Source organism: Camelus ferus, chromosome 29 (assembly GCF_009834535.1).
Source record: "Camelus ferus isolate YT-003-E chromosome 29, BCGSAC_Cfer_1.0, whole genome shotgun sequence".
Classification (NCBI taxonomy): Eukaryota; Metazoa; Chordata; class Mammalia; order Artiodactyla; family Camelidae; genus Camelus; species Camelus ferus.
In genome coordinates, this window is record NC_045724.1 from 17,824,915 (window position 1) to 17,843,808 (window position 18,894).

Here is an 18,894-nt window from a genome sequence, read left to right on the forward strand (position 1 = left end):
TTTGCTGGACCCAGCTCTGCTGAGCCTCTCCTTTCTCTGCTACACCTAAATCCTGCTCCCACACACCCACCTGCAGGGCTTCCCTCTGGGCATCACCCTCAACTTTCACATCACTGCCAGCCCCATCCTATTCCACATGCAAGTAGGGTCCCCTGCCCAGAGGTGGCTTTGGAGCCTCGGCCGCATGTCAAAGCCAGATGTAAAGCAGTGCCAGAGGCTGTTGGCCATGTTGGCTGGGACAGGAAGGTCATCCAGAGCCTGCTCTGGGTGAGACTTTCCTGAGCATTTGTCAAACTGTAATGCATCTCCTGACCTGACAATCTGATCGAATCCTCTTGGAGTGGGTAACGCACTAACCCTTCCATCAACATGCATTCGTCCTCACCACTGGCAGCAGCCTTGATGAGATGGGGGGGGCGGTGTCAGTTTCTTGGGGGGAAGGTCCACTGGCCCACTGTCAGACCAAGATCTGCATCCCTGGGATCACTGGGGGAGCTGCACGGGGCCAATGAACCACCGTGGAGATGGATTCAGCGATGGATAATTTCAGACACAGGAAGTACCAAGGTGTGCTTGATATTCATGTCAGACAAGCTATGGTTTGGTTTTAGGCCCCTTTAGATCTTCAGAGGAGTGGAAAAAAGAAGTGAAGAAGAAAGAGGGGCTCAGAGAGAGAGACAGAAAGGAGAAGATGACCTTCCAGGAATTCCCTGGAATTTCATGGAATGTGGCTATAAATGAAGAAATTCCATATTTCCTCCCTTCTTGAGCTCCAGCTCCTGTTCCCCACCTCAGAGGGTGTCCTCAGGCCCCCAAATGAAGTTAGAACAGGACCATCGGGCTCTTCATTGGTCCCAAGGCCCTGCACCTTCCCTGGCTGAGCTGGGAGGCAGCTTGCTAGGGGACAGCCTTTGGGACAGTCTATCGGGTAACTCTCTGAGCTATAGGGACAGCCATGGATGTGGGGACACAGGGTTTGGGCAGAGCCCCTGACATTCCAGGAAGTACTCACCACTCCATATCCTGGAAGGGCAAGGCCAGCGTGCCCCTGGGTACTTACAAACACTTCGATGATGACAGGGACAGTGCTGTTCAGAGGGGGGTTGCCAGCATCCTTTGCCATGACTGTCAGATAAATCAGCCCATTGGGTATCTGTTCATAATCCAGGGGGCGGCTCACGCTGATCACTGAAATGACAAGACAGGGCCCCAGGCCCTCTGTAAGCAGACCTTACATGTCCATCCAGCCAGGGCTCCCCTTGGGGCAGAGAGGGTGTGGCTGGCCAGCTGGAACCAGCTCTGCCTTGTTTTTCCCTCCTGCTTCTGGACTTCCAGAGCATCATGGTCTTGACTTCGGTTTACTGACTGCCTGATATGTGCCAGGCACAGTACTGAGTTCCCAGATGGTAACTATTTTGGTGGTAATGTGAGCCCCACTTTACAGATGAGGAGACCAGGCTCAGAGAGAGGTTCAGTAACTTCCCCAAAGACACACAGCTAGCAATTTGATAGTGCTGGGACTTGAGCCCAGGTTTGTGTGAATTCAGAGCCCAAGCTCTTCCCCAGTGGGTGCCACTGCCTGCTTGTCTGTCTGACCCACTCATCTGGCACTCCCCATCAGCATGGAAGCTGCTTGGAGGACAAGGTCATGCCCCAGACTCTCAAATCCTGTCCCCATTACCGCTCCTGATACTCTTCAGAGATACTCAGAGTTCATCCATTTATTGCCCAGGGTCGGGGTTGCTGGGGATGGAGCTGACAGTGGGGTTCAGATGGCAGCTCCCTCCTCAGTCTCCTCTGGCTCTATTTTATTCACTACCTTTCCCCCCTCTTCTCTTCTCCCCTTGTCCTCCTCCTTCCCACTGTGGGCTCCTCATGCCTGTCCAGCAGCCTGCTCTGGGTGCTATTTAGACTCGGTGGGACACTCAGGGTAGGGGGCAGCAGATTTTATCTTCGACAGAACTCTGCTTGAAGGTGGGTGAAGACCCCCAGCACCAAAGGCAGAGAGGTGGCGAGGCAGGATCCACAGGGAGGGAATATAGATGACTTGGCCCTCAAATACTGCACCCCCGCCCCTCCTGCACACTCCTGAACTCCAACCACGAGTATCTTTCATGCTAAGTCATTGGTCTTCAATGCTGGGAGGGAAGGCATATTGGCTTTGGAGTGGGGGCCATGGGGAGTCTGCAAAGGCATTCCCCCAGGATTAAATTGCCATTTTCTATTTGGAAAATGGAAACAAAATAATTACTTTAGACATATAAAATCCAAGGAGGGTTCTTCCAGCTGAGAGGAAGGTGAGGTGTGAGGGTGGGCAGAGACATGGGATTGTTAAGGTTTTAAAAGGGGGTGGAGCATGGTTTTATAGAGGACATCCGGCTGTAGCATCCAGGGCCAGGACTGCAACTTCTGTGACTGCATCTGACAACTGCGGGGTGCTGGGTGGGGTGACCACTGCACTCAGAGTCATCCAGTGCACATCTGTTCTGCCTTGAGGGCACCTAACCTGCCTTCAAGCATTAGGGAAGCTTTCCAGAGGAGGGGATGTCCAAATGAGCCCCAAAGCTAGCCAGAGGTCGAAGGGAGGCAGGGCAAGGGACAGGGAGGAAGGGCTTTCCTGGCAGGAGGAAGACACTCCGCAAGATGTGAAAGTGACCCCTGTAAGGGCCGAGGGTGTCGAGGTGTTCAGAGAGGTCAGATTCTGGTGGGGAGGGAGGAGCTGAAAGGCAACCAAGAACCAGAGCACAAGGACCCCCCGGACAGCTTTGCTGTGCGACCTTGGGCAAGTCACTGTCTCTGGGCCCTTGTTGCCACAACAACAACAAAACAAAAAAACCCCAAAACCCAAAACCAACCCCAAATGGTCTCTTGGGATCTTGGAGCTTGATGTTGCTGCTGCTGCTATTCCCTTCCTGGGTTTTAGGGATCGGTACCCACAGCAGGGCAGGCCAGGTGAGCTTTCGAGTAGGGAACTTGTGCCTGGCCAAGCAGGGAAAGGCCGTAGCCCTGGAGAGCTGGGAGGGATCTGCAGCATGCCCCAAGGACGGGGAAGCTTGGCTGACAAGCCTCCTCCCGACAGATCTGCCCAGGCAACTTTGGCAAAAATAGGCACCCTGCAGACTGTGGTAACTTCAGAGGCCTGGCTGGTCACGGGCTTAAGACCCAGAGAAAGATCTGGCTGATCTGAGACACAGATCTGGAGCCTGTAAAAGGGTGATCCTATGCCACGTGCTGCTCCAGCTGAAGGAGCTGTGGGGCAGCTTCCCAAGTGGTCCAGGGTGTCTGGGAGGCAGAAGGGCAACCCTGTTCCTGCCTGTCAACCCTCCTCCCTAGGCTGGGTCCTCAGTCCCACCCCATGCATACCTCCATAGCCCTCATACACGCTGATGTCAAAGTAGCTGCCAAAGGCGGAGGCACTGACGATGCTGTAAGCGATCTGGTTGTTGGGAGGGGAGTCTTCATCAGTTGCCTGGAAAGAAGAGGGCAGACAGGGCCCCATGAGCTTTCAGTGATCCCTGGGCCAGGAGACTGCGGGTGGGAGGGGAAGGCTGGCTCTTCTCAGAGGCCCCTTCTCTGGGAGATCCTTGCCCTCCTTGTCCCTCAGCCAGAGGCCACTCTCTGGTTCCCAGCAGATACACCTCATGCTGGGGTATGGAGGTATCCTGGGGAACACAGAAGCCAGGCTGGAGGCCTGGGAGGATAGAGGAAGGCCAGGCCTCACCCAGAGGATGGAAAGGGTCTCCACCAGACCTGGCATGACCATCTCCTAGACCCGGGTCCCAGCTGGAATGTCCCACCCACAGAGGCCTACCCTGACCTCTAGACTGGATTAGAGCCCTATACTGGGCAGCCCATTAGTCCCTGCCCTGTCAACCTGACTGTAACTTCTTATTTAATTTCTGCCTTCCTCGCTCAGACTGTCAGCTCCACGTAAGCAGGAACTTTGTTTCTTGCCTACAGCTGATACTTATGAGTCCAGCACAAAGTCTGGTACACAGTAGGTGTCTAATAGATGCAAGCTGGATAAGTGCAAGGAGGGAAGAAAACACTTGGAATGGGATCAGGGATTCTCCTTCCCCTTGACTGTCTCTTGGGGTGGCAGCATTGATTAGCTCTTTCCAGATGTCTCTGAACCTTGAGAGCCCCTAGGGGCGTCCCATCACTCTGCGTGTAAGAGGAGTTGGGAGGGGTGGGAGGGCAGAGTCCAACGAGGAGCCATGGCCATGGTGAGTGGGCACATGGTCCTGCCTTTTGTGTATCCCCCATGCCCACCCCCTCCACCTGCCTTCATCCCTGCCTCCTTCAGAAGTAAGTTCTAAGTGGAGGCTCTGGGTCCTGTTGCTCCGGGTGGGCAGAGTGGGGAAGGGGCACGAGGACATTAAGAAATTTCTGGCCAGAGGTTGCTGAAGTGTGGTGGGAACTCACTGCAGGAGGACATTGGAGTGTAGAGTCCCATGCTCTAATCCTGGCTCTAAACTCTACTAGTTCACTGGGCCTGCCTCCCTCCTCCTGTGTCCCTTCCATGAAACAGGATGTGCCCACAGTCTCTGGTGTTCTCCAGCTGCAGCAGCACCTGGTTCTAACCAGCCACTTAAGGGCTTGGATGGGGGGCCTTACATATGGAACAGCTTGGCACTCAGCAAGGGAGACTGAGGTGGGGGAGGGGGCATCCTTTGGCTGAACAGAGACCTGAAATTTCAGTGGAAACAAACACAAGCCTCACTCAGTAACCAGGGACATGAAGTGATGCTCAGAGGTGGCCTGACACCAACCGTGATCTCTGATCTGGGCAGAATTCTTGTGGCTGGGTGGTTAGCACTTCTTAAGCTGGTTTCTCAAAGGGGTGGGGGGATCGGGGGAGAAGGCACAGGGAGGACAAGAGAAATAGCCGGATCATAGGGCACCCCGGCATCTTACCCGGAGCCGCACCAGCTGCGTGACAGAGGGCTCGTTCTCTCTCAAGACACCCACATAGGCATCCTTCTGGAAGGTGGGCACGTTGTCGTTGACATCTAACACGTTGATCCTGACCCGGCCTGTGGTCTCCTCGCCACCCCCGTCCCGGGCGATGACCGTCAAGGTAAAGCGCTGGATGAGCTCATAGTCCAGCCTGGCAATCAACATGATGAGTCCTGTGTCCTTGTCCAGAGAGAACCTGTGTCAAGCAGGAAGGAGGGACGGAAAGGACACCCTGGGTTAAAGCAGCTTGTAGATAAGGACTTGCATTTACCAGCCTGTCCTTGCCCAAGGTGATGAACAGGGAGAAATGAATGAAGTCTGAAATCCACCTTCTTCCTCATTTTCCCTAAATAAGAAGAGCAGCTATTTCTAAAAGGAGGTGCGGCAGGAGGTGGTGGGCAGGGATTAGGACCACAAGAAGGGTGGAGTGGCCAGGCACCAAAAGGGCAGGAGTGGTTTAATCAAAGAGGAAACTCAGGCAGAATGACCATTCTCTTGCTACGATCAGAAGCTTCTGCCTACGGGAGATATTTAGATGCTGGAGAACTGTTAAAGGTCAGAAATTCTTACAACTGATACCACAAAAATACAAAGGATCATGAGAGACTACTAAGAAAAATTATATGCCAACAAACTGAACAACCAAGAAGAAATGAATAAATTCTTAGAAACATACAACCTACCGAGACTGAATCATGAAGAAATAGAAAATCTGAACAGACTGATTACTAGTAAGGAGATTGATTCAGTAATCAAAAATCTCCCCAAAAGTCCAAGCCTGGATGGCTTCACTGGTGAATTCTATCAAAAATTTAAAGAAGAATCAACCAATCCTTCTCCAACTCTTCCAAAAAAAATACAAGAGTAAAATACATTTCCAAACTCACCTTATGAGGCCAGTATTATTCTGACACCAAAACCAGACAAGGACATCACAAGAAAAGAAAATTACAGGCCAATATTCCTGATGAACATAGGTACAAAAACCTCAAAAAAAATTAGCAAACCAAATTCAACAGAACATTGAGGATTATATACCATGATCAAGAGGGATTCATTCCAGGGGTGCAAGGGTGGTTCAACATCCACAAATCAATCAACATAACACATCACATTAATAAAATGAAAGATAATATTATATGATCATCTCAATGAACACAGAATAAGCATTTGACAAAATACAGCATCCCTTTATGATAATAATTCTCAACAAAGTGGGCACAGAGGGAATGCATCTCAAGATGAAAAAGGCCATATATGACAAGCCCACAGCTCACATTACACTCAATGGTGAAAAGCTGAAAGCTGTTTCTCTAAGGTCAGGAATATAACGATGCTCACTCTCACCGGAACAATCAAGCAAGCAAAAAAAAAAAAAAAAAAATTTAAAGCCATTCAAATCAGAAAAGTAAAACTGTCACTATTTACAGATGACATGATATTATATATAGAAAACCCTAAAGACTCCACCAACAAACTGTTAGAATAATAGGAATTTTGTAAAGTTGATGTGCATAAAATCAATATACAATAATCTGTTGTGTTTATGTACACCAAGAACAAACCATTAGAAAAATGAAGAAAAACAATCCCATTTATAATTTCATCAAAAATAATAAAATATTACTTAGGAATAAATTTAACCAAGGAGGTGAAAGAGCTGTACACTGAAAACTATGGCACTGATAAAAGAAATTGAAAAAGATAGAAATAAATGGAAAGATATTCCATGCTCATGGATAGCAAGGATTAATATTGTTAAAATGTCTGTACTACCTAAAGCAGTCTACAGATTCAATGCAAACTCTATCAAAATTCCAATGGTATTTTTCACAGAAAAAGGACAAACAATCCAAAAATTTGTGTGGAACCACAAAAGACCCAAAGAGCCAAAGTAGCCTTGGGAAAGAAGAACAAAGCTAGAGGCATCATGTGTCCTGATTTCAAACTACATTATAAAGATATAGGAATCAAAACAGTATGGCACTGGCATAAAAACAGACACAGGCATGAATGGAACAGAACAGCAAGCCCAGAAATAAACCTACACATATATGGTCCATTAATTTATGACAAAGGAGCTAAGAATATACAATAAGTGAAAGGACCATCTCTTCAATAAATGGGAAAACTGGACAGCCACATGCAAACGAATGAAACTGGGCCACTATCTTACACCATACACAAAAATCAATTCAAAATGGATTAAAGACTTGAATGTAAGACCTGAAACCACAAAACACCTAGAAAGAAACAAGCAGTAACCTTCTTGACATCAGTCTTGATGATAATATTTTGGACTTGATACCAAAAGCAAAGGCAACAAAAATAAAAAAACAAATAAGTGGGACTATATCAAATGAACTAAAGAGATTCTAAACAGCAAAAGAAGCCATCAACAAAATGAAGGGGGAGGGCATAGCTCAGTGGTAGAGTGCATGCTTAGCATGCACGAGGTCCTGGGTTCAATCCCCAGTACCTCCATTAAATAAATAAATGAATAAATAAATAGCTAATAACAAAATGAAAGGACAACCTACAGAATGAGGAAATATATTTGCAAATCATATATCTGATAAGGGGTTCATGTCCAAATATGCATATAAAGATCTCATACAACTCAATAGCAAAAAACTAAACAATACAATTTAAACATGGGCAGAAGATCTGAAATAGAAATTTTAACAAGAAGACATACAGATGGCCAACAGACGCACAGAAAAATGCACATCACTAATCATCAGGGAAATGCAAATCAAAACCACAGTGAATTATCATCTCACACCTGTCAGAAAGGCTACCATCAAAAAAACAAGAAGTAACACAAGAAATGTCGGCAACAACATGAAGAAAAGGGAACCCACATGCACTGCTAGTGAGAATGTAAATTGGAATTGGTGTAGCCACTATAGAAAACAGTATGGAGGTTTCTCAAAAAATTAAAAATAGAACTACCATATGATCCAGCAATTCCACCTTTGGGCATTTATCTGAAGAAAACAAAAACACTAACTTGAAAAGATATTTGTACCCCCATGTTCACTGCAGCATTATTTGTAACAGCTAAGGTATGGAAACAGTCTAAGTGTTCATCGAGGAATGAATGGATAAAGAAAATGTGATACACACACACACACACACATACACACACAATGGAATATTATTCAGCCATAAAATAAGGAAATTTTGTGACACCATGAATAGACCTCCTGAGGGTATTATGCTAAGTGAAAAAAAACAGACAGGGAAAGACAAATACTGTATGATCTCACTTATGCGTGGAATCTAAAACAAACAAACGGAGCTCAAAAATACAGAAAACAGATTGGTAGTTGCCAGAGGTGGGGTATGAGGGGTGGACAGGAGAAATGGGTGAAGTGAGTCAAAGGAAAAAACTTCCAGCTCTAGAATAAATGTCATGGGAGTAAAATGTACAACATGGTGACTATGGTTAATAATGCTCTTACATATTTGAAAGTTGCTAAGAGAGAAGATTTTAAAAGTTCTTATCACAGGCAAAAAATTTGTAACTATTCATGATGATGAATATTATCTAGATGTACTGTGGGGATCATTTTGCAACATATACAAATATGTTGTACACTTGAAATTAATATATTATTATATTGTGATACATTAACATGTATTTGGGTAATTTAAAGAAAAGAAATTCTCCTAGCCAGACGGTTTTGCACCAAAATGTTTTAAACAGACAGCAAAGCCTCCAGCAAGGGGAGGGGTGATCAGTCCTTTCTCAGGAGCCTGTCTCACCGAGGGACTGTCTTGGGTAAGAGACTAGTAAATGTCTCCTGGGGAAAAGCAAGGTCCAGCAAGACCATCTCTCTATCTGCCTCCTCTAAATGTCCCCTCAGGAGCCTCCTCTGAGTTGTCAGTTGACATTTGTGTGCTCTGAGCTGGTCCACAGCTGCCAGCCACCAAGCCTGGAAGGTCCCCGTTCTGAGACCAGGGAAGCCCCTGGCCCAGAAGATGGGAAGAGATGAGAAAATGCAAGATGATCAGGACAAGGCCACAGGGACAGGGGTGTCTCACAAGACAGACGGGTCCTATGCACTGGTCCTGCTGGTCGTTCCCTCCTCCCATTTGGAGGCTCCATCACAGAGCAGCAGAGGATGGCTGGTGCACCCAACAGTTTGTCTCTTCCTGGTCATTCATGCAGAGAGTCAGGGCCAGTAATCCAAGCTGACAGCCACTGTCTTACTCATCCTGCTGGGCTTCCAGATCTATCAAACACTTTGTTTTTAGGAACAAATATGCCCTCTGAATTCAACCTGGCTTTCAATCATGTTAAAATGAGAAGGCTTCCCCTTGGCTCAGTTTAACTGAAGTCAGGCAAAGAGATGGCCCAGAACCATGGTGGGTGACGGCAAAACCGGCACAGGTCAGGTGGAGACGCCACCCATCTACCTAATGGCCACAGCACGTTGAGAGTCCCTTCCTGCTAGAGGGTGGGTGTGTCCTGGTGGTGAACACCACATGCTGAGGCCTGGCCCTGACATTTACCAGCTGTGTGACTTTGGGCATGTGGCACAGCCTCTCTGGGCTGCAGTCTCCCAACCTGTCACATGGGGATAATAAGAGTGCCTAGCACTGAGTTCTTCCAGCGTTCAGTTGTGAGGATCACATCAGATAATGTGGGTAAAGCACTTGACAAAGTGACCAACACATAGTGAGGGCTTCGTAAATGCAGCCTCTGTGGCTGGTGGAGTTGTGTTATCGTCAGCGTTTCAAAGCTTCCTTGTTCCCAAAACTAAAAGCTATCTTTTGAGGATCAGAGAAACTATGCTCCAGAGAGTTCAGTGGGCTTGAGCACAATCAGGACCAAAGCAGCAGCAGTGCCCATGAATTCTGACTCCCAGCCCAGTCCTCTAGCCACAGTGGCACAGAGCCCTTCCTGGGCACTGAGAAGTTTCTTGGACATGGAGAGTGGCAGAGGGCCAGTGTAGAGGGGCTGGGGCTGGGGCTGGGGCTGGGCTAGGGGCTCACCGGTCAGGGTCGTCGCTGAAGAAGTAGTTGACCTCCCCGAACGTGCCCACGTCATTGTCTGTTGCCTGCCAAGGTAAGAACAAGAAATCATTACTTCCAGGCCCAGCTGAGGCTCCCGATATCACCAAGACATGTTCACAGCAAACCCACGGCTCCCCACACAACTCCTCAGGCCCAGGCTGAATTTTCTAGAGCCATGCTGTTTCAATCAGGTTTTCACCAGTCACAAATGGCGACTGAAATTAATATTGGAGAGCGCAGTTCTGGAAGATCAGTCTGCTACCTAAATCTCTAACTTTATGGAACCGTCTCTCCTGGACTCATGTCAGACTTACTCTCTGCAGATGCTCAGAGGGCTTTGGGGAGAGACCCTAGATCCGCGGCTTGCAGTTACAACTTGTAGTTTTGCCAAATACTTCAAAGATGAGGGTGGGTTCAACCATCTGGTGGCTTCTTCTGGTGATTCTCCTCCAGTCCCCCAAAGCCTCCAGGTCAGATGTGCTACCCAGTGGGGGAGGTCATTTGGGGGGATTTCTGGTGTTCCCCCTTAACCCCAGGAATAATCCATTTCCTGCACAGGGCAGACTGTTACCTGCCTGGCAACCTCTTCCACTGGGAACAGTCTGCTGCCTATCCCCACCTGTCTTCTTTGGCATCACTCTCTGCTCGAACAAGTGGCCAAAGTAGGAGCCGCTCGGCCAGTGACCTCAGGGACTGGGCTGGGGGTGGCCCTTGACTACAGCGGGGGCTGATCAGAATCCTCTGGTGAGATTCTTCTTACTGTTGCTGGGATCAAAGCTTTCCTCTGCGGCAGTGATGCTGGGATGATGTGAACTGGGAGCTGCAGGATGCGTAGGGAGGATGAAGAGAGGGGCGGATCCTAGTAGTTCTAGACATCCCAGTCTTGAATCTGACATCCCTTCCCACATCAGTTTGTCTTGAAGCTCTCTTTTATCCAAGCTGGTGCAAGTTGGCTTTCTGTCACTTACAGTCAAAAGAGACTGGAGGGAGAGGGGCCTGCCTTATGCTGAGTATGATGGCAATGATGGTGACCACTGCCAGCCTGTGTTATCATACCTTTTACATTTTCAAAGGCCATCCATGTTTATTATGACCTCATGTTATCCTCACAACTGTCACAACATGAGGAGGCAGGCATTCCGACCCATTTCACAGATCACAAAACTGAGGCCCAGACCGCAGGGCAGTTCGGTGTAACTCTGTCACCACTCTAGGTCATGTGCAGATTCAAGCAGAGTGGGGCAGAAGCTGGGACCCCTACTCCCAGCCTGGCGTTCCTTCCTTTAGGTTGTCCAGGTGAGGGCCCCTCTCCATCCCCTCCTTCTCAGGATGACGGTAGTTACAGTAGAGGTTTGGCTTTTGCGGCTGGGACCCCTGTGCTTCTCCCTGGCATGGTTACAGTTCACAGTCCATGCTAAGTGGTATCATTCATGCGTTCACTCAGCACTTAGTAAGCATGTACTCTATGCTGGGCACTGTGACCTCTGTTCCCTCCCAGGCCACTGCCTAGGCCTGGGCAAACTGCTACAGGCCACCAGATGCCAGAAAGGAAAGGCCTTGGGCTGACCTGGGGGTCATTTGTTTCACACTCAGGGCTCCTCTATAAGATCATAATTGGATAAAGTTTCCACGGCTAAAAATGTTTCAATATCTATTTTTGTTTATTTTTGTCTTTTTAGCTCTAAGGTATAACTGACATAACATTATTGTATTTTATTACACAATAAAGTTATTATGATAATATATATTCTATTGTTGTAAAATTGACAACAGAAAGGATTCCCACTATTGAGTTAATTAATCATCCATCACTTCACAGACTTACTTTCTACCTTTCTTTTCTTCTTTGATGATAACACTTAAGTTCTACTCTCGTCACAAATTTCAATGGTACAATAAATACAGCGTTATCACTACAGTCACCCTGTTATACTTGGGATCCTCAGAACTTACACATCCTGTAACTGAAAGTCTGTACCCTTTTACCAGCCTCTCCCTCATTCCCCACCTCAGTACCTTGGAACTAAGGTTTTAAAGTTCCCAGATTCTGCGAAATCTATTACATTCTGTGTTTTTTACGATAAACCTGAATTTTCAAGAAAACGCTAATTTGTGTTCAGTATAGTCAGTTGAGAATGGCAGATAAGTGAGTGATATATTTCTATTCCAAATGATTTAAATGAAAAAAAATATATCCAAAGGGTTAAGATCTTAGTTACCCAGAAAACTCGGTTAACCAGAAGGAAGCCATTTGCAGGGGCTGCGGGCAGCCTGCTCTTGTAGGACCATCTCTTGTGCCCAATTCCCACTCAGTGCCCCCACTGGGTTCCAGCAGACTGTGTGCGGACCTCTGTCCTCTCACCGCCCCATCCAGGCTCCAAGCACATCACAGGTTATCAGGGGATGCTCGTTGAATAAGTGAAAAGGGAAACGCTGAGCTATGGAACCCACCCTTCAACCTGGGACTGATTCCTGTGGACAGACCCTCCCCACATGCCTTGAGCCACTCCTCATGACAACAAATGGATTTATTGACTCCTCGTACGTATTGTGTATTTTATCTTCATAACGATCCTATGAGGTAGGTGCTATTATTAGTACTACCCCCAATTTAGAGTCAGGGAAACTGAGGCACAGAGAGGACCAGGTCATTGTATGACCAAAGAGCAATTCCCTGGGGCCTTGGCATCCTCATTTGTCAAAGGAAAAGGTTGGGGAAGCGAAGAGGGCAGGGCTGCATCTGCCGGGCTCGCCTCCCAGCCCAGACGGTGTCTGGCACATGGAAGGTGCTTCACAAATACTTGGGAAATGAATGAGCAAATTCTAGTAAGAAGAGGGTGGTGGAGATGGGGGCAAAGGCAGGGAGGAGAGATGACTCTAAGGGAAAGGGAGGGGCGGAGAGAATGGGAAAGGGAAAAGGTGGGGAGAGGCTAGCAGGTGCTGAGGGGAGAGCAGAGAGGGCCGGGCCAAACCACGAAATGGTTCCCCTCCAATGAAGGGCACATTCAGACCCTGGGAACAAGTCCTTCATATCTGTGTGTCCCATGGAACTACACTTGGACTGTTATGGTGGGAAGGACCCCCAAGGTCCCCTTGTCCAGTCCTCTTCACCCTGGGGCCTGGAGCAGCTGAGGCCCAGGGAAATTAGGAGATGAGCCCCCGGGGACCAGATGGGACTGTCCTCTCTCCAGGAAGATGCTGGCTTCTGCCGCCACTGCCGATTCCCCACTCCCTCCCTCCGAGTGGGCTGGGTACAGCCATGGCTCCCACGGTGACCCCTTTCCCCAGGGGCCTCTCGCTGCCCGCCCAGGCTGCCGAGGCTGACCAGGGAAGATTTGTGAGTCCTTTAGTGCCACCGTCTAATGACTGTATGAAATATGTATGCCTGGTGAAGAGGAGAGGGAGAACTTTCATTTCTCAAGCGCACGAAGCAGAATAATATGGAGATGAAAAGCTGCTTCTGTGTGCCTGCCAGGGCGGGGGCAGCCAGCACTGACACAGAGGGCCTCCAAATCCTTATGTTTAAAACTATTCAGCACCTTGTGGGCTAGAGGCCCCCAGAGCTGTCCTGTGGCAGCCAAGGAGCAGCTTGGCAACGCTGGCCAGCCTAGTAGGGGGCGCTGTGGGGGCCTGCTCCACTACCCACCCTGCAATTGGCTTCACCCAGGCCGGGCTGGCACCCGGCTCTGTCCCAGCTCCTCTCTGCTTGTCGCAGCACTTTTCAAGCAATCTCTTTCCCAGGACTTGCTTCATGTCTGAGCAACAGAAAAATCAACAGACAAATCAAAGGGCCCAACAGACGGTGACCCCTGAACCCACTTTGGGAAGGAGGGTTTGAGGAGTTACCAGGGCTCTGTGCAGAGAAAACAAATGTCCTCCTCATGCCATGAACACAGCTCCTTCCCGCCATGTTTTGGAAATGAGCACGTCTGTCTCCCTGCAGGATGACTTCTGGAACCTCGCTGGTCGACAGCTACAGGGATGGGGAGGGGATGGCTCACCTGCTCAGACTGGGTGGCTCTCATGTGGTACCTGGCGACTCCAAGAAAGGCCAAACCAGGGTTCCAGGTGAGCATCTCAACTGTGCTGCAGGCCCTCTCTCTGATGCCTCGGTGTCCTGGTTACCATCTTACCCAGGCTAGAATCTTACCCACAGGTATACGTGAGCACATTTTACCATTTGCCAAGATTCTCATAAGAGGCCTGGGGCAAGAAATCAAAACCAATGGCTAAAATGATCTTCCTCTGCTCAAAAACCTTCAGTGGCTCCCCACTGCTGCTGAACTAACTCCAGACCAGCACCGGGGGTCAAGACTGCATAGCCCAGCTGGCCTCAGCAATTTTGTATCCATCTCTCCCCGACGCACACAAACTGCCCTCTCACTGCCAGGCTGCACCATCCCTTCATTTCATAACTGCTGTCCACTCTCTGGCCCACCCCTCAGGGGCCACCCCAAGTGCCCCCTCCCATAGGGAGCTCCCTGGCTGCTCGCTGAACCTACACCAAGATGATAAGACTCTTGCTCAGTCACGTTCTCAGTAACTATTTTCTGAGCTTCTCCAATGTGCCAGCTAGCGTGCCAGGCTCTGAAGTCACAGCCAACAGCACACCACCACCCTTGCTAGAACCTGACTTATAATCAGAAAGGGGAGACAGACAATAACAGAGGAGAAAAATAACTAGACAACCATTGCAGACAGTGGTAAGAACTCTGAGGAAAATATAGCAGAAAATAGGCTAGCCGGAGACTGAGGTTGCTCTTTTAGATTGATTAGTCCTGGAGAAGATCTCTGGCAAAGTGTATTTGAGTCTATAGGACAGTCACTGGCTGGAAGCTGAGAAGCCCGGCAGCTCCTGGTGAGAACTGCTCTCACTGAGGCCTGGGGCGGCTCAGAAAGTCTCTGCCTCCCCCAGGGGAAGCATCTCCAGCCCAGGATGACCGGTGGCAGGACAGCATCAGTCCCCACGGTCAGTGCGTGGGAGAGGGTGCGGCCGGGACTGCCCAGCGCCTGATTTATAAGGCATCTCCTCTGATTCTCCCCAACGCTGGCATTACCGGCCAAACTAATTCCCTCATTTGGGCCTTTATAATTGCATCCGCGAGTGCTTATTTCCATGATGGACAATGCCGGCAGAAGTGTAATTTTCTTCTGCTGACAAAATGGAAAAAAAAAAAATACACACGGGGGGAAAATTCCAAAGGTTAAGACAAGGTGAACCTGCAGTGGGGGGAACAGCCAAATGTCCAGACTGGCCAGGCCTATGTCAGAAATGTACAACTTTCCCCTGGCTATAGGATGGGGAAGTGGTGAGACAGCCCCCTGCCATATTCCTCTGAGCACTGACTGTGTGCCAGGCACTGTGCCCAGCATTTCCCATGTTTTATTTTATCTTCCCAACAGCCCTATGGGACCAGCACCAATATTATCCCCATTTTACAGATGGAGGAAACTGAGGCTCAGAGAGGTCAATCAACTTGCCCTAGGTCAAACAGCCACAGTGCCAGAACATGAACCTAACAGGGTCAACCCTAAGGCACATGCTCTTGACCACTACCCCACCCCCGTATACATCCCCACCCAACTTGGTAGGGCTGGGGAACAGCCATCTTCCTGCAGTTTGAGAGCTCAGCAATGGGATCCAGGGTGCTCCCACCAGGTCACTGTCCTCACCCTGTAGATCAGATGGGCCCCCACAAGCAGTCTTTTCCTCCTTGTCACAGAGGCTCTGCCTCAGCCTCTGCCTGGAGTGGGTGGGCTCCAGCAATTCTGGTCGTGCCCATCAGCAGAGGAGGCAGGGTCCCTGGTTGTGGTTTCCAAGGATGCAGGCCCTCAGCCAAGATCCACGGCCCTCAGAGAAGGTCCCTCTCCACCCTACCCAAGCTTGTTCTTGGTGTGCGCAGGTGGCTCAGGGCCTAGGCCGGGAGAGGCTGTCACCTGCTAAAGGCCGGGGCAGCCTGGCTGGCTGTGGGTACCCCTCTGACCCACGCAGGGCTCTTCACCCAGCACCCTCTGGACATAGCTCTCCCTTCGACTTGGTTGCCAGGGCTCTACACCCAGCCCAGCTCCCTGCCCTTTGATGCTCGTTGCAACATCTCCTGCCCACTCCCAGGGACCCACCATTTCAACAGTGGTCAGGTCCTTCTGTCTGTCTCCTTCTAAGAGCTCCCTTTGGACCCAACCTGTTTTCACATTGAACAGTCATCATTTCTCCATTCATCTGCCCTGAACCAAAGGCCTCGCTTACAGGGTATCTGCCTTGATGATGCACCATCCCCATGTATCCCTACACCTCCCTGTGGTCCCTCATCATGGCCTTGCAGATGCCCATTCACTGACATTGGGCCTTATGCCCTGAACTGACTCCTGCCTGCTCTGGTCCTCTCTCGGGTCTGCCTCCAACTACAGCTCATCGGAAGCCGATGCACTGATAGCCTGAACCCCTCTCTGGGGACAAATGCCCTCCTCTCTCATGGTTGTAAACACCCTCTACCCTTCTTTATAGCTAGAAAGTTCTGCCCTTGTGTCTTCTGTGCTCTCACACTTCCCTACCTACCTCTCCCTCTCTCTCCACACACACGCACACCCTTTCTTTCTTCCTGTGTCTCAGGAGCCCCCAGTACCTGCCTGACCACACCCACCCCCACATACTCTCATAGAAACTTTCTCTTTTTCTCTGTCTGGCTCAGGTAGACCCCATCCTGCTATATGCTCACACACAGAAACACTTGCACATCACACCCACCCTCAGCCTCGAGCAACCCCCGCCCCCACCCCAGCCTCAGCCCCTGTGGCTCATCCACACCCCTTCCCCAGCCACCTGTATGCCTCTCCCCATAGGCTGGCAGCTGGCAGGCACACACTCAATCACTCCCCACCAGCACCCTTAGCCCCGTCATGCACGCTTGCCCAGATGCCCTGCTCGGGGCTTCTGCTCCGAAGCAAGGCAGGCCCAGCTGCCTCCCCAGCAGCCCAGGGTCCCCACCACAGTGGCAGGCAGTGGGCACTGGTGAGCAGTTCTGCTCCCGTGCACAAATCTGCAGAGAAGGGCACATGGTACAATTTGTTCAGGAAACAATAGCAATGTTTGACATGTCATAAGGATTGATGGAGCAGAAATTTACATGGGAGAATGCATTTTTAAACAGCTCCACGGAGCCCCGGTGCTTCGCTGGTAATGCTTTCCACATTCATCATTCGCTGAACCCCTCTGAATAACTCCTTAAACTACATTGAGATTAACTGCACTCTTGCAAGCTCTGGTGGGGTGGGGTGGCCGGCGTGAGGCAGGAGGAACTCCACTGAAGGAACCCGGTAGCCCAGAGGCTGGGGTGACCACCACTTGGCCTAATTAGGCCCATGGGGCCTGGTCCTCTCCCCTGTTCCCACACTCCCTCCCATGGTGCTGTGGAAGAGGTTTTCAGCTTCTCTCTAGGTCACGAAGTAGAAGCCAATGGCCAGGAAGCATCATCTGGTCTGCCCCACACTTCTGGGGACATGCTTGGTGTGTCACTTTCCCTCGCCACCTCAGAAGGAAGCTATCCAATCTGAGAAGGAAGCCAGGGCTGGTGAGTGAGGGCATGGTAGGTACTGGGTGGGCAGAAGTCATGTTTGGCTGGAAGCTGCTGCTCTGAGCATCTTCTGGGGGTCCCTGGCCAGCAACGATGGTTATACTCCTGGGAGGAGAGGAAATGAAAGTAGCTATAAGACAACGTCTCCCACTGAACTGTGTGTCAGGATAGTAAGGTGGGTGCTCCAGGTGGGCAGGGGTACCAGGGAGTGAACGAGAGGGTGCACAGAGATCACAGTGAGGCTGTGGGTCAGAGGAAGAAAGATACATTCAGGGAAGCCCAGGGGTCCTACTCTTGGCCTTCTGAATGTGTAGGAGGCCTTAGGACAAAAGGGTGCTACTGGGGCGGCTGGGACAGTGGCTCAGAGCCCCTGGTCAGGCCAGTCACCAAATAGGAAGGCAGTTAGGAAAGGGTGAGGACCCAGTGTGGGGTGGGGCTCCCTCATGTTCCCCTGCGGACCTGGGATGGATGGCCACCATTCCATCTCCCAAGCCACATCACTAATTGGTCACAGTACTGAGTGCAGAGAAGGCCCGGGGATGGATCTCAACCCTACCTTCCCTGCAGGCACACTAACAACCAGTGGTATGTGGGTAAAGCCTCTCTGCTCTTCCTGCTGGACTCTACCCCTGCAGAGTTGGAAACATGCTTCTCCCTGGAAGGTACAGTACAAGACCAGGCACCAAAGGCCTCAAAAGGATTTATGGCTCCATGTAGGGTTATGAAAATCCTGCAAAAATGGGAAAGTGAGATCTGGGTTCTGGTCCAGCTTTTCTGACTACCCATCCAGCTGTGGGATTTTGAGGAAGACAATGGGCTTCACAGCCCATGTGCTGCACAGCCTCCTGATCCATCTGCCCGCTTCTCCACTCGTTAGCAGCCCATCCACCAGAGCCAGAGGGAGCGTCTGACCACAGGAGACACCATTCTCCAGCTTAAAAGGCTCCCAGAGTGTTTAAGACAAAGTCTAAACTGCTGGCTACAGCTCCTAAGGCCTGATATGGGCCGGCCTCTGACCTCCTCTCCTGGCCCAGCTGCTAACTACCAAGCTGCTCCAAGCCTCAGTTTCCTCATCTGTAAAATGGGGTTAATAATAGTATCTGCCTCATGGGGTTGCTGTGGGGATTTTAGAAGGTCCTCCAAGCAAGGTGCTTTAGACCAGTGCCCAGCACAGAGGAACTGCAGCCTAAGTGGGGTTAGTATCCATCTTTCCACCCCCAATGCTAACCACTCGATGTTTCTAGTCCTCCGCAAACATGCTCCTGCTGAGCCCCATCTCAGCCTAGCCTTCCTGCCTGGGCTGTGCCAGCAGCGGGCCAGGGAAAGGGGAAGGGGACGG

At 50.1% G+C, this 18,894-nt stretch overlaps 1 protein-coding gene across 1 annotated transcript in view; it reads right to left on the minus strand.

Moving 5' to 3' along the window:
* Window positions 1–18,894, minus strand: part of LOC116656655 (cadherin-23-like) — a 159,871-nt gene that overhangs the window by 42,842 nt on the left and 98,135 nt on the right. Inside the window, exons 10-13 of the mRNA XM_032469914.1 lie at window positions 9,964–10,028; window positions 4,918–5,155; window positions 3,364–3,469; window positions 1,061–1,188 (exon numbers count right to left, since the gene is read on the minus strand). Coding sequence (XP_032325805.1) covers window positions 1,061–1,188; window positions 3,364–3,469; window positions 4,918–5,155; window positions 9,964–10,028 — 537 coding nt within the window. The remainder of the gene's footprint in view (window positions 1–1,060; window positions 1,189–3,363; window positions 3,470–4,917; window positions 5,156–9,963; window positions 10,029–18,894) is intronic.